This window comes from Sus scrofa, chromosome 3 (assembly GCF_054392235.1).
Source record: "Sus scrofa isolate SSC_HxYL_T2T_F1_AM1 chromosome 3, Sscrofa_HxYL_maternal_Yorkshire_Landrace_v2.0, whole genome shotgun sequence".
Lineage (NCBI taxonomy): Eukaryota > Metazoa > Chordata > Mammalia > Artiodactyla > Suidae > Sus > Sus scrofa.
In genome coordinates, this window is record NC_139385.1 from 137,894,952 (window position 1) to 137,909,798 (window position 14,847).

Below are 14,847 nucleotides of genomic sequence, written 5' to 3' on the forward strand. Positions count from 1 at the left end.
TCCCCTTCCCCTAAGTCAGAGAACTCGAATGTCCCAGGATGGGGGGACGTGACCGAGGCAAGGTCACGAGAGGAGGGCGAGGAGCCAGCATCCAGAGCAGGAGTTGGGAAACCAGGGGCTGGAGGTTCCCTGGGGAAGGAGGAGGGGGCTGTGACCCGATGCTCTGTGAGACAGACCCCGCCTCGCCCTCTGAGGGGGCCCCACACCCTGTGTCTTTGCTCACGTGGCTCCCCTGCTCTGTTTCTGGGGAGGAGCCCCACTCTTCCTCAAGGACCCACTTGGTGCTCATTTCTGGTGGCCCAGGCTTGGTCCCCTCTCACTGTAAAGGGCAGGTGATGAGCTTGCCTGGCCCTGAGGGCTGCGGGATTCCCATGACAATTTCTCGAGCCTCCCCTCGCAGCTTGAGAGCAGCCACAGCCAATCTGGGAACAAGGGGCGCCGCGCTGCTCCACTCTTAGAATTTATTTGAATTTCAAGTACTTTTCACATGTCACAAAACATTATTCCTCCTTTGTTTTGTTTGTTCGTTTGTTTGTTTGTTTTGAACCATTTAAAAATGTAGAGCAGAATTCTCCTTGTGGCTCAGCAGGTTACAAACCCGACTAGTATCCGTGAGGATGCGGGTTCCATCCCTGGCCTTCCTCAGTGGGTTAAGGATCTGGCATTGCTGTGGGCTGTGGTGTAGGTCGAAGATGCGACTTGGATCCTGAGTTGCTGTGGCTGTGGTGTAGGCCAGCAGCTGTAGCTCCGATTCGACCCTTCACCTGGGAACTTCCATATGCTGCAGGTGCAGGCTTAAAAAATAAATAAATAAATAAATAAATAGAGAGAGAGAAACTATTCTTGACTCGTGGAAGGCAGAAACATAGCAAAGGGGCCCGAGTGTGCCAGCTCCTGCAGTCCGTGGACCAGCAGCCACAGCCTCATCTGGGAGCCTATTGAAAATGCCGAATGTCGGGGGCCCACTTGAAACGGCTGATTCAAAGTCTGCATTTTTGCAAGCTCTCCGGGTGTTCGAGTGCACTTTAAGGTTTAAGAAAAATATTCGGGATTCTAATGTTACAGGTGTGGAGACAGCCTGGACCCTGGGATTTTGTAGAGCCCCCAGCTGTGCCCCAGGGAGATTCCCCAGGGAGAGAGGGCCTCTCCTCCGCCTGGCTCCCTGGCTCATTCATCCACGACTAAGCATGGCGCTGTATGAGCATGACACACTCGGAGCTCCTCTGGGACCCGGCATCACCCTCACTCACGAAGGATCTCAGACCAACTGCTCACCCTCTCGGGACCCCGCCCCCTCCTCAGGGTGGGCGAGATGGGCTCTGAGGGTTGTTGTAGCCTTTGTGCATCGGAGCTTTTTCCCCAGCTCCAGCTCCGGGCTCAGAGCCCTCAGGCAGCACGGGCTCAGGGCCTCCCAAGGACTCTGGGGACTGGGGGACAAAGAGAGGCAACCCCATCCCATTTGGCAGGCCTTCTCAGCCCCAAGAGTGCTCACTGACCCCTGCTCCCCACCCCTCCCCTCCCTCCCACTGCGTCCCGCAGCCCCCCACATCTCTTCTTCTGCCATCCATGGTCACCTGACCCAGGATTTCCCCCAGAGGGAGGGGGTGCACAATATCGGCTCAAGGCCCCCACCCCAGAGGGATGGCTCTGACCCTCTCCTACGCATGGCAACCTCTTGGAGTCCCCGACACAACACATCTGCAGCCCTAGGCTTCCAGATCCTGGAAGTCGCCCCAAGAAAGCGTCCTTTTTATCCACGTGGGAAAACCAGGGCCCAGAGAAGGAAGGACCTGCCCAGGCTGGAGCAGACCAGGGACCACCTCCCCTCCTCCCTCATCTAGTCCCCCTCCCCCACAGGGCTCCGCTGGGCAGCAGCGGCCTTGGGAGCGGAGGGAAGAACAGAGCCCTGGGGATTGCGGAAGGTGGCAAGCCAGAAGGGGGGACCTGCTGGGACCAATTCTGGACCAAGGGGACTGCCATGGACCAAGTACAGTGTAAAGTGCCCTGCGCCCACCCTCCCCCACCCACATGCCAGCCCAGCCCTGTGGAGGCCAGAGTGGGCAAGTCACCCCCACCCCGCCCCCGCCCCCGCCAGCACAGGCTAACGGAACCACCTGCCATTCCCTGAGCTGCTCTGATGGGCCAGGCACTGGGATTCTCGGCGGTGATTCTTCCACTTTACAGCTGATCAGAGTGAGGGTCTGAGAGGTTAATCAACAGGCCTGAGGTCACAACGCAAGCCAGGGAGCGGTGGGGGCGGGAAGGCGGAGAAAAGCATCCCAGCTGGAAGGCAGCTCGGAGGTGGCCTCCTTCCTGGAATTCAGATCCAAGTCTGTCTGTCTGTTCCGGTGGGGGGGGGCTCAGCCAGGCAGACCAGGGGCCGTTTGGTTCTGGGAGGACAGGCGTGAGCACCTCGAGGAAGCTCGACGGCTGTCCTGGCCTGCAGACCCTCCCCTCGTGGTCCCAGCACAGGCCTTTGTCCCAAGACCTCCTCACACCAAAGACAAAGCCTGTGCTCTGGAGGCAGCAGCCTGGGGACCCAACCCCGGCTCCGTGTGAGCTCGGGCTTCAGTTTCTTCTTCGGCAAAGTGGGGGTGCTGGAAGGAATGGGAAAAAGCTGGGGAGAGGGCCTCGCGCAGGGGACAAAGAAATGGCAACCGGGCTGCCCAGCATTCCCCGTTCAGGGACCCCCTTCTTCCCCTGAGAGCAAGCTTTTCCCCAGAAGGAAGCAGAAGGCCCAGAGCCTCCTGGAGTGCGGCGGGGCTCCTTGGGCTGGACCCTGCTTACAGCCCTTCTTTCATTAGCTCTCAACTAAAAATAACCCCCTGGGCTGCTCACTCACCCCCCAGCCACATCTGGGAGTTGGGGGCCAGGGGGCAACCAAGCCTGTGACAGAACCTGCAACACCGGCTGGTGCAGAGAGCAGGAGGCTTTATTGAAGGAGATACAGAACCAGGTCAGGGCTCCTGCCATCCGCCAGACCACGGCCTCCATCACCCCACGATGCCTGCAACTCGAGTCCAGAACTCGCAGACGCTGCTTCCCCCACCCCACCCCCGGGGCCTCCGGACAGCTGGCAGCACAAAGGGACCTTACCCAGCCTCATCAAGAGGGCCTTCAGAGTTCTGTTCAGGAGAGGGTTGAGGGGTAAAGGACAGCCCCTCCCGGGCAGTCACTGACAGGTGTGTCACACCTGTCCGTCCATCCGTCTATCCACTGGCCGGTCCATCCACGCCGGGACGGGCCTCATCACTTGCAGCTCTGGAGCCGGGTCCTGTGGTGCTTCTCTTCGGTCAGCAGGGGGATGAAGGTGTCGCTGTGGGAGAGCTTCAGGCGGCTGCTCCAGCTGGGCCCCTCCTTCCCGGCGGGCTCCGGCAGCGGCGGCGGCGGGAGGTGGTCCAGGTCGCCTCGCGAGCCCCCCGCCTTGCCCTCGCCCCCACTGCTGGAGTTGAGCTCCATCAGCTCCAGCTCGTGCTTGGCTGCGGTTTCCAGGACGCGCTGCTTGTTGTAGTACCGGACGAAGTTGTTGATGATGGGGTGGATGGGCAGGGCGATGGCAATGACCCCACACAGGAAGCTGATGGCCGCGTTGAGCTTGCCCAGGGTGGTCTTGGGGTAGATGTCGCCGTAGCCCACGGTGGTCATGGTGATGATGGCCCACCAGAAGGACTGGGGGATGCTCTTAAACAGGGTCTCGGGGTGGCTCTGCTCCATGGTGTAGCCCAGGGCGGAGAAGACGAAGATGCCCACGGCCAGGTACATGAGCAGCAGCCCCAGCTCCTTGAAGCTGCGCTTGAGGGCATAGGTGAGGGTCTGCAGCCCGGAAGAGTGGCGCGCCAGCTTGAAGATGCGCGCGATGCGCATGATCCGCAGGGCCTGCACCGCCTGCTGCACGTTCGTCAGCTCCATCATGCGGGCGCCCAGGTGCGTGAGCGTGAGGCTCACGTAGAAAGGGAGGATGGCCAGCACGTCCACGATGTTCATGAAGGACAGGGCGAAGTGCAGCTTGTTGGGCGAGGAGAAGAGGCGCAGCAGGTACTCCAGCGTGAACCAGCCGATGCACGCCGTCTCCACGTTCTCCAGCGTCGGGTGCTCCACGCGGTTGCCCTCGGCGTCCAGCACCTGCAGCTCGGGGATGGTGCCCATGCACATGACCACGGAGGAGATGAGGATGAGCAGGAAGGACAGCACGGCCACCACCCGCGCCGGACACGACGACTCGGGCTTCTCCAGGAACTTCCAGACGCACTTCTGGCAGCGCTGCCAGCGGCCCTCGGCCGTGTCCACGCCCAGGTCGTCCAGGATGAGCTGCACGCGGCGCGCGATCTCCTCCAGCTCCTCGCGCTTCTCGCTCAGGTGGCTCTTGCAGCAGTCGTCCAGGAACTTGAGGTCCACCTTCCAGAAGTCCATCTCGTTCTTGAAGCAGATGGGACAGATGCCCTTCTTCATGTGGACCTCCCCAAAATAGTACACCTCGATGACACACTTGAAGGCGTCCGGGTCCCTGTCGAAGTAGAACTCCCGCTTCCCCGGGTCATAGTCGTCGCACAGGGAGAAGATGGTGTCGTAGCCCCCGGCCAAGCAGTTGATGAGCTCCGCCAGCCGGGTCTCGGGGTACTGGCTGAGGAGGTCCCCGTACAGCACCTGCCGCACGCCCCCCACGTTGACGATGATCTCGATGTCGTCGCCCGCCCGGGAGCTCTGGCTGCCCGGCTCCGGCTCCGGCTCCGGCTCCGGGAGGCTGCGCTCCCCGGCCCCGTCCATTCTCCCGGCGTGTGCCTGCGCAGCCTCGGCTCCGCGCCCTGCCGCCGCCGCCGCCGCCGCCGCCGCCGCCGCCGGGGGTGGAGGGGCGGTCGGCGGGTCCGAGGGGTGCGCGGCCCTCGGGGAAAGCCCGGCCGGCGCCCGCCTGCCTGGAAGCGCGGTCACAGCGGGCGGCAGCGGGCTGGGGCGCGCGGCGGGGGAGGCATGCACCCGGCGGCGGGGCTTCGCGCGGGCATCCGGGCGCCCGGGCGCGCCGGCGGGGCGCTCTGGCGGCCACCGGCCTCGCCCCGAACACTCACCGCGGCTCCCAGGCGGCGCGATCCCCTGCTTCGCCTCGGCCTCCTGCAGGAGCGAGGTCCCCTCGTGGGCGGCGGGCACGGTCCTCCGTCCCCGCGCGCGCAGGCAGCGGCGGGCCGGTCCCGGGGCCGCGCGGGTCCCCGCGTGCGCCCCCCACGCGAGACGTGCCCCGCGGCTGCGGGAGCCAGGCTGTCCGCCGAGGTGTGCGGAGGGCGAACTTGGGCTTGCTCTGCCCGAGCCTTTTCTAAACACAATAGGAATTCCAGCCTGACGTCAAGAGCTTTTCAAACTGTACCCTCTTCTGGTGAAATTCTGCAAGGCACGCGCGGCAGCTGCAGGGGGACGGCTTAACCCTTGGGCAGGCGGGCACAGCTGCGCGCCCGCCACCGCCACCGCCGCCGCGCGCCCGCCCGCCCCTCCGGCCCGCAGGTCACCCGGGGACCCCGCCCCGGCTTGAAAGCGGCGGGCGAGCGCTGGCTGCAAAGTTCCTCTCTCCCTGCTGTTCTGAGAAGCTCCGTGATGAGAGAACAGGGCCGCCTGTTGCTCGGCCGGCCGGAAAGCGTGCCCGAGAAAGCCCTTCAGACGCTGCGGCTGCTCCTGCGCCCGGGGCCGCCGATCCTGCCCGCTCTTTCAAGGTTTCCTAACTCCCTTTGACACCGCCTGGCTGGGGGTGGTCCTTTGGGGTTTCACCGGAGAACCATGCAGTGGGGACATCCGGTAGGAGAGAAGGGACCTGGCCAAGGTCACACAGGGAACCGGGAGTAGAGCCCAGCTTGGCCTCCTCTTAATCCCGCGCTGTGCGCAGGTCGAAATTCTGCCTGGAAGTCCTCGCTGTCCACCACTCCCCATTTCTCTGCAGTCCCTCAGGGCCACCTCCAGCCTGCAGAGCCTTGAGCGCCCCCTCCTCCTACCTCTCCATCCCCCGCTCTGGCCCCAAGGCCTGCCAGTCCTTGCCACACAGGATCCGCCGCCCTCCCTCTCGTCCAGACTTGCAGCCGCTGCCAGAACCATTCCAACGGCTTCCATCAGCGGCAGCAGCATTAACACTGCAAATTATTCAGCATCATCTGTGACCTGGGGACTATGTTCCCAAAAGCACCCAAAAATTCTAGAGAGAGGGATAAATAAGCAGAGCACAGGGGATTTTAGGGCAGTGACAATATCCTGTTCGAGATGCCAGCAACAGTGGATACATGTCACCACATGTCACTATACTTCTGTCCAAACCTACGGACGGTACACTGCCAAGGGTGAACACCAGGGTTACAGTGGACTCTGGTTGACTACGATGCGTCAGTGTAGGTTCATTGGTCATAACAGATGTGCCCTCTGCTGGGGAATATTGACTGGGAGCGGCTGAAGGAATGCCAGGGCAAGGGGCAAGTGGGAGGGCCCTGCGTTTACTCCCCACTTTGGCTGTGGCCCTAGAAAGCCTCTAAAAACATAAAGCCTATTGAAAGTATGTTCTGCAGCCTGGGTCGCTGACCGTTCTCTTCCTACCATGAGATTGTATAAAACCGAATAGGTTAGAATATGCATCACATGAAGAGAGTTTGCCGAAATGTCTTCTTACAAATTTTATTTTGGTTCCGTTTAAAATTAACCTCTGGAGTTTCTGTTGTGGCTCAGCAGCAGCAAACCTGACTAGTATCCATGAGGAGTCGGTTTCCATCCCTGGACTCGCTCAGTGGGTGAAGTATCCAGCGTTGCCGTGAGCTGTGGTATAGGTTGCAGATGCCACTTGGATCCCGTATTGCTGTGGCTGTGGTGTAGACCGGTGGCTACAGCTCCGATTCGACCCCTAGCCTGGGAACCTCCATATGCCCCAGATGCAGCCCTAAAAAGACCAAAAAAAAAAAAAAAAAAAAAGAAAGAAAAAAAGAAAAAGAAAGAAAAAAAAAGAAATTTAAAATTAAACTCTGGTGTGTTACTACAGAAGAAGAAATTGAGATCCAGAAAGGTTGAGTAAAAATAACCCTTATTATAAGTGCACCACGAGCCAAGCCTTTTCTGAATGCTTGCATTTTTCTCATTTATTTCCCATGATATCACTCCAAGGAAACAAGACATCAGGTAACCTGCCGAGATCACTCAGTCAGCAGGTGGCCAAGTTGGGGCGGCAACGCTGAGAGCCTGCCGCCTGGCCCACATGCCCAGTTGCACAACTGTAGTGGTGGAGCTTGGGTTTCGACCCCAGGCCGAGTCTTCTCTCAGTATAGCACAGCACGCCCCCTCCTGCACACACCCCATGTTTATCTCCTGGCCTTGCTCATGTTTCTGCCCTCCTCGGCTGTCTTCAGTTGCTCCTGGTATCCCCAGGGTCAAGTTCAAATTGCATCTTAGTCTAAGCTTAATGGGTTTAAACACATCCAACTATTCAAATATTTATTGACTTCCAATGGCAAGCGCACACACACACACACAGAGCACACACTCCTCCCTGGTGTGGGGGCAGGGATCATACTCTAGTGGAGAATATATTTTGTCTAACGTAATTACAATTTGCGGTAATCAGCATAACGAGAGGTACATGGAAGGCGTGGTGATTCCTGAATTTGCCTACAGGGGGCGCCAAGGGATGGTTCCCAGGTTTGGCAGTTTGAGAAGTGGTTGGAAGAGGGCTGCTTTGCTCAGAGGCACAGCGTTTTTTGGCTTAGGTATGCTTTTGGGGTGCATGGTGGCAATCCTTCAGTCAGGTAGATTCCCCACACACACACTGCTTGGTCACTAGGTCCAAGGTGCTGCCAGGGCCCAGGGGTTCACAGGTACCTCGCTGGCTCACCAGCACTGGAGACTCAGCCCCCAGCATGGTGGCTCCCCGGCACTGAGCCTTGAGGTCTGAGGATGTCACCTGGTTTGCCAGCCTCACATGGGGGGAGGCAGCCTGAGCAGAGGAAAGCAGGTGGTTTGTGGTCCTAAGACTGATGGGTGAAGCAGGAAACATCACACAGAGCCTAGCGGGCTCTGCGAAGAGTACGGACTACAAGTTGGTTATGCAATCAATGGATTGAGTACTGACCAGCCTTTGTATTGAGACAGCATATGGCATAAATCAGAGTACATCAGACATGGCAAAAATAAGCAAGGCTTCTGTCTCCTTAGAGCAGCCAGAGGCTGACTCAGGCTCCAGCGCACATCGTCCATTCAACCAATCCCAGACCCCTACAGGGAAGAAAGCTGGTCCTAAGCGAAAGCGGGGGGGGGGGGGAAGGAGGGGGAGGCAGATACAAAACAGCGCAGGGAAAATGTCCCCAAATAGCCCACAGCTGAGCAGAAGCCTGCTGACAACAGGGGCGTGAGAGAGAGACGGCTGTAAATCACAGGTCAAGGCAAGAGAGGCATTTGAAGTTGGAGGGCTGCTCCCCCAAAAAAGGCAGAGAGGAAGACTCCTGCTGGAGCCATGAGACCAGTCTTAAGCCTTAGAGCCTCTCCTTAGGCAGAGGGGGAAGGGGAGGCAGGAGCTCAAATCCCACTCGGAGAGGAGCAGCCCAGCATCACTGAGACAGGAGGGCTGGCTGGTACTCATCTGCGCCTCCAAACCTGCGTGCCCCTGACTCCTAGGTTCCTTCTAAACCTGGAAGCTGCAGAGCCTTGGCTGCTGACCTGCGGTGCCCTCCCCCCATCATCCCACCCTCCCACCCTTCCAGGATGTCTCCACCCGCAGTGGCTAGAGCAGCACTCACAGGTCAGGTCTGAGATGCCTCTCCATCCAGGGCTTCTCTGCAGGGACTAAACTGTGTGCCTCCAAGAGTCATATGTTGAAGCCATAACCTCGATGTGACTGTATTTGCAGGTGGATTTATGTGTGTGTGTGTGTGTGTGTGTGTGTGTATAGTGGCACCTGTGACACATGGAAGTTCCCGGGCAAGGGACTGAATTTGAGCCACGGCAATGCTGGATATTTTAACTCACTGTGCTGGACCGGGAATCCAACCCATGTCTCTGCTGCCACCCAAGCCACTGCAGTAGGATTGTTAACCCATTGTGCCAGGGCAGGAACTCCTGGAGACAGAGATGTTTAAGGAGATAATTCAGGTTCAGTGAGGGGAGGTAACACAGGATCAGCATCCTTCTAAGAAGGAACAGCAGAGACCTCTGTCTCCCTCCACGCACACTCACAGGGGAAAGGCCCTGCAAAGACAGAGCAAGAACGTGGCTGCCCACAAGGAAGAGGGGTCTCACCAGAAACCCTAGCAGGATTTAGATCTCAGACGTCTGGCTGCCGAGAGGCCGCCTGAGCAGATGAAGACATACGCCTTCCTCCCTCGAACCTGCCAGATCTTTCCTAGACCTCAGCCTCCTCCAAGACTCTGGACACAGCCCTTCACCCTAGGACCCCAGACCCTGCCTGAGTGTTGGGAAGGCTTAGGCTGGAACACCATGGGTTTGAAAAAGAAAACCTTTTGCACCTTCACACCGAAGGTCTCTAATGCACAGGAATTTGAACCAGGAGCCTTGGTCCGCTGAGAATTTCCTGAAAGATGAAACCCACCACGTGGGGGTAGGGGTGGCGTCTGGACGTTTGGCAAAAAATGAAAAGGTCCTTGCTGTGTTTTACTCAGTCCTGCCTAGGACTTCTATCAGAACTGTGCATTTCCTGGATTTCCAGCTGTGGTGCAGCGGTAAGGAGCCGGCATTGTCTCTGCGGCAGCTCAGGTTACAGCTTAGGCACGGGTTCGAGCCAGGTGGGTTAAGGATCCGGCATTGCTGCAGCTGTGGTGTGTATAGTTCGAAGCTGCTGCTCAGATTCCATCCCTGGCCCAGAAACTTCTATGTGCCATGCACACAAAAAAGAACTGTACATTTCACGATGTCGTTGGGGGGTGGGAAGCACAAAACCTTCCATCAGACACTAGAAGAAGCAGCAATTTGACTCTTGTGGGTTTTCTCACAAGAAGATGGGGAAGGGGAAACTGTCTCTTTAGGCATTATGGAGAGTCATTGTTTGAGTTGTGTTTTTCTTTATTAAATATGTATTTTTTTATTTGTTGAACAATAACATTTCAGGCTACAGAATGCTTAATTTTCATGGCTCTAATTAAAACCAGCACATGTGTGTCTAAGTGATTTGTCTAGACAACGAGAAAGAGGCAAGCTGCAATCTAGTCCCTTTTTATGGAATAATCAGTTCTGTTCAGTTCAAATGTCTTTGTGTTTTGCTGAATTTAATAATAACGTTCATTAAGATTCAGTTCTGTACTCCATCAAAAATTTACATTTCATCATTGCTGTGCACCTATCAGCTTGGCGAGCTGGCCCCAGGGCCCAAGGAGTTGGCTGAGAAGAAGGCTCAGCCTGCCTGTTCCTGTCTGAATAAACCATGCCTGGGAGTTAGGTGCAGGAGGCTGGTGGGGTGGGAGTGGGTGCTGGATGGAGAACGGGCTTAAAAAGGGAATGTTTTATTTTTTATTTATTTATTTATTTATTTTTTTGGTCTTTTTGCCATTTCTTGGGCTGCTTCCACGGCATATGGAGGTTCCCAGGCTAGGGGTTGAATCAGAACTGTAGCCACCGGCCTATGCCAGAGCCACAGCAACGCAGGATCCGAGCCGAGTCTGCAACATACACCACAGCTCATGGCAGTGCCGGATCCTTGACCCACCGAGCAAGGCCAGGGATCGAACCTGCAACCCCATGGTTCCTAGTCGGATTCGTTAACCACTGAGCCACAACAGGAACTCCAGAAAAAAGAATGTTTTAAAACAGTTTCATCAGGAAACTTTTTTCTTTTCTTTTTTGGACCCAGCTCCTAATTGTCTTTTTTTCTTTTCTATGCCTCAGTCTTTCCATCTGCAAAATGGAATAAGGGACCTTTCTTTCCTGAGTACAAGATTCCATAAGGGACAAATAAGATTATGGGTGTATGGAGTTCCCATCATGGCTCAGTGTTTCACAAACTCAACTAGTATCCACAACACAGGTTCCATCCCTGGCCTCGCTCAGCAGGTTGTGGGTCTGGCATTGCCATGAGCTGTGGTATAGGTCGAAGACATGGTTTGGATCACACATTGCTGTGGTGTAGGCTGGCGACTTCAGCTCCGATTCGACCCCTAGCCTGGGAACCTCCATATGCCACAATTGCAGCCCTAAAAAAAGCAAAATAAATAAATAAATAAATTTTTAATTAAAAAAAATATTTTAAGAAAGATCTCACGGAGTTCCTGCCATGGCTCAGCAGAAACAAATCCAACTAGTAACCTTGAGGTTATGGGTTCCATCCCTGGCCTCGCTTGGTGGGTTAAGGATCTGGCATTGCTATGAGCTATGGTGTAGTTCACAGATGCAACTCAGATCCTGTGTTGCTGTGGCTGTGGTGCAGGCCAGCAGCTATAACTCCAATACGACCCCTAGCCTGGGAATCTCCATATGCCATGGGTGCAGCCCTAAAAGACAAAAAAAAAAAAAAAAAAAAAAAAAAATTAAAAAAGATCTCACAAGGCTGCCATCAAAGTGTTGTCTGAGTCTGGCATCTCATCTGAGGCTAGGAACCCACCTCCCTGCTCATGTGGCAGAATTTAATTCCTTGCAACTACAGAACTCATGGAGGCTTAATCTTCTTTGAGGTCAGCAGTAAAGCCTCTGTGAGCTTAGTGAAAGCCTAAATCCTCTTTTAAGAGGCTTACCTGATTAAGCCAGGCCCACCCAGAAGAATTTTCCCTTTGATTACCTTAAATATACACTATTGCAATACTATTAAGATTCACCATGCCCCAAAATGAAATAGGTATAAACTTGAAGAAAAAATTGAACAAGGTTTATATGAGGAAAGCTACAAAACTCTGACAAAAAAAAAAAATCAAAGAACTAAATCACTGGAAAGGTAGTCCATGTTCATGGATAGGAAAACTCATTTTGTCAAGATGTCAGTTCTTCCTAATTTGATCTGTAAATTCAATGCAATCTCAACCAAAATCCCAACAGGTGACCTGAACAGACACCTCACTAAGGAAGATATGCAGACATCTAAAGATGTTCCACATCCTAGAGACTTGCAAATTAAAACCGCAGTGAAATGAATACTGCTGCACATCTCTAAGAATGACCAAAAACCAAAACATCAGCAACACCAAATGCTGGCAAGGATGTGGAACGATAGACCTTGCTGGTGGGAATGCAAAATGGTACAGTTCCTTTGGAAGACAGTTTGTCAGTTTCTTACAAAACTGCTCCTTGGTATTTACCCCAAAGAGTTGAAAATGTATATCCACATGAAAACGTGCACACAGGTGTTTACAGCAGCTTTATTAATAATTGCCAAAACTTGGATGCAACCAAGATGTCCTTCAACTGGTGACTAGATAAATCAACTATGATACATCCAGACAGTAGAATATTATTCTGTGCTAAAAAGTAATGAGCCTTCAAGCTGTGAAAAGATGTGGAGGAAACTTAAATGGATATTACTAAGTGAAAGAAGCCAGTCTGAAAAGACTACATCCTGTGTGATGCCAACTCTATGACATTCCGGAAGAAGAAGTATGGCGACAGTAAAAAAAAAAAAAAAAATTGGGGATTGGAGGGGCAGGATCTCAGAGGTTTTGTAGGGCAGTGACTCTCTTCTGCATGCTGCTATAATTGTGGATACGTATCATTATACATTTATCTGAACCCATAGTGGGTACAACACCAAGAAGGAAGCCTAATGTAAATTTTGGATTTTGGATGGCAATGATGTATCAGCGCATGTTCAGAGACAGTAACAAATCTGCCCTGTAGCGAGAATGTTGAATCAGGAGTCTGTGACTATGCAGGGGCAGGGGTATGTGGGAATTCTCCCTATTTTGGCCTTAATTTCGCTACAAACCTAAAATGGCTCTTTTAAAAATTAAGCTTATTAATTTAAAAAAAAGTACATAGCTAGCAATCTTAAAACAAATCTATCTGGATGTGTATGTCCAAGTCCACTATTTGGCACCTGCACTTGGCTGCCATAGGAAATCTGATCCCCAGCAGAGCACAGAGGGAAAAAACACCTCAAACACTGAGATAGCCCGCATGTCCTTGTCCCCCGTGGAATTCAGCAAAGTGCCACGGACCTGGCTCAGCTCCCGACATCAACATATTTTCGAGCGGCTCGGGGCTCTGCCCTGGGAAACACTTGACAAATGCTTATGTCTTGGTGGCCCCGGCTCCATATCTGCTCCTGGCCAGAGAAGAGGAAGGACAGGGGCCATTGTGGGGTGGAATAGGACAGAAAGGACATGACAGGGAAGGGGAAAGTGGTGTGGGCTGCATGTAAAGTGGGCGAGAGGCAGGGAAGGGGGCTGGGAGTAAGGAGAGAACATTCAGGAACAAACGTCTTCTCATGTTTTGAAGAAAATGTCATGTTGGGCAGGACTTGATAATTACTGTCATTTATGGGATGTTTCAGTACCAGAGAACCAAACAATTATGATGTCAGGAGCTCAGTGCCTTCCTCCAAATCAGCATCCAGTCACCAAACGTATCGGTTTCAGTGTCTCTGGGAACTGCCTGTGTTTTAACCACATCATGGGCTGCACACCAGAGCCCTTTGGAGAATAGAAATTTCTTCCTCGTGTGGTTATGTCAATCAAATAGGACTTCTCATATGTAGAGATGGACCTGGTTGGGTCCAGCTTCCCCGAGAGCTTGGAGCCCCAGAACGTCAGAACTGGAAGGAAACTCAAATTGTTTAGGTCAGCCTTCCAGCCACTGTATCCTTCCAAGCAGGCACTCAGTCTCGACTTGGATGCCTCTAGTGATGGGGAGCTTGTGACATGCAGGGAACAGGGAGAACCCTCGGGAAGAAAGGAGGCCTTTCCTACTTCCTGATGATGAGGTCATCCCACACCCCGAGACCGTGAAGGCAATATTTATCTAGGCAAGAGGTCTTACCTCTCATCCGAAAACTGAGCTTTGAGCCCCACCTCTGCCATCTTCTAGCTGTGTGACCTTGGACCTGTCACTTTGCCTCCTTGAGTTTCAGCTGCCTCTTCTACAGAATGGAGACAATGCCCACTAGACTTTCAGCAGGAGGTCATGCTGGATGATAAAGAAAGCACATGGTGAACCAGAATGGAACGAGTTGCTACCGGATCTCCCTTTGTGGCTCAGCATTTAATGAACTTGACTAGAATCCATGAGGATACGGGTTCAATCCCTGGCCTCGCTCAGTGGGTTAAGGATCCGGTGTTGCCATGGCTGTGGCGTAGACCGGCAGCTGCAGCTCTGATTCAACCCCTAGCCTGGGAACTTGGTGCAGCCCTAAAAAAAAAAAAAAAAAAGGAGTTGCTACCATTGCACCTATTTTTCGTACCATTGGGATTGAAGTGGGACCTAAGCAATCAGAATCGAGTTGGTTTCCTTCCCAATGCCAATGCGTACGTGAGTCCTCATGTCCTTGTCTATAAAGACGTGCTAAACATCAGACAGAAAGAGCAGCAGGGAGGGTTAGGCTTTGCGGAGATGCTCTCGTGCAGCTTTTGTTCCCGTGTCTTTGTAAAGGCACCAACATGGCATCGCTCACCGCCTTCACCCCTCCAGCTTTCATTCCACCTGCCCTGGGGCTGGGAGCCATGGGAAGACCCCACCCACAGCCTCAGAGCGGGGTCCCGATCATTCTGAGCCACTAACACCTCTTCTCTGACACATACATCTCCCTCGTCCCCATTATCATTTTAGGAAAAACAGAGTGGCCCAGCCCCACGCCACTCAGTGTTCCCCTGGCCATGGCCATGAGGAGCGGACAAGACCTAAGCTGCTCCAGTCAAAGGGCAGCAAAAGATTTTTGTGTCATTGATGAGTCAAGAGAAGCTCCTCTCCTGCTGG

At 54.2% G+C, this 14,847-nt stretch overlaps 1 protein-coding gene across 1 annotated transcript; it reads right to left on the reverse strand.

Moving 5' to 3' along the window:
• Positions 1-2,911: 2,911 nt before the first annotated feature.
• On the reverse strand, positions 2,912-5,315 carry KCNF1 (potassium voltage-gated channel modifier subfamily F member 1). The gene has a single exon (XM_021087841.2). The coding sequence runs from the start codon at positions 4,762-4,764 to the stop codon at positions 3,250-3,252; it is 1,515 nt and encodes a 504-aa protein (XP_020943500.1). The 5' UTR covers positions 4,765-5,315; the 3' UTR covers positions 2,912-3,249.
• Between the last annotated feature and the right edge of the window lie 9,532 nt (positions 5,316-14,847).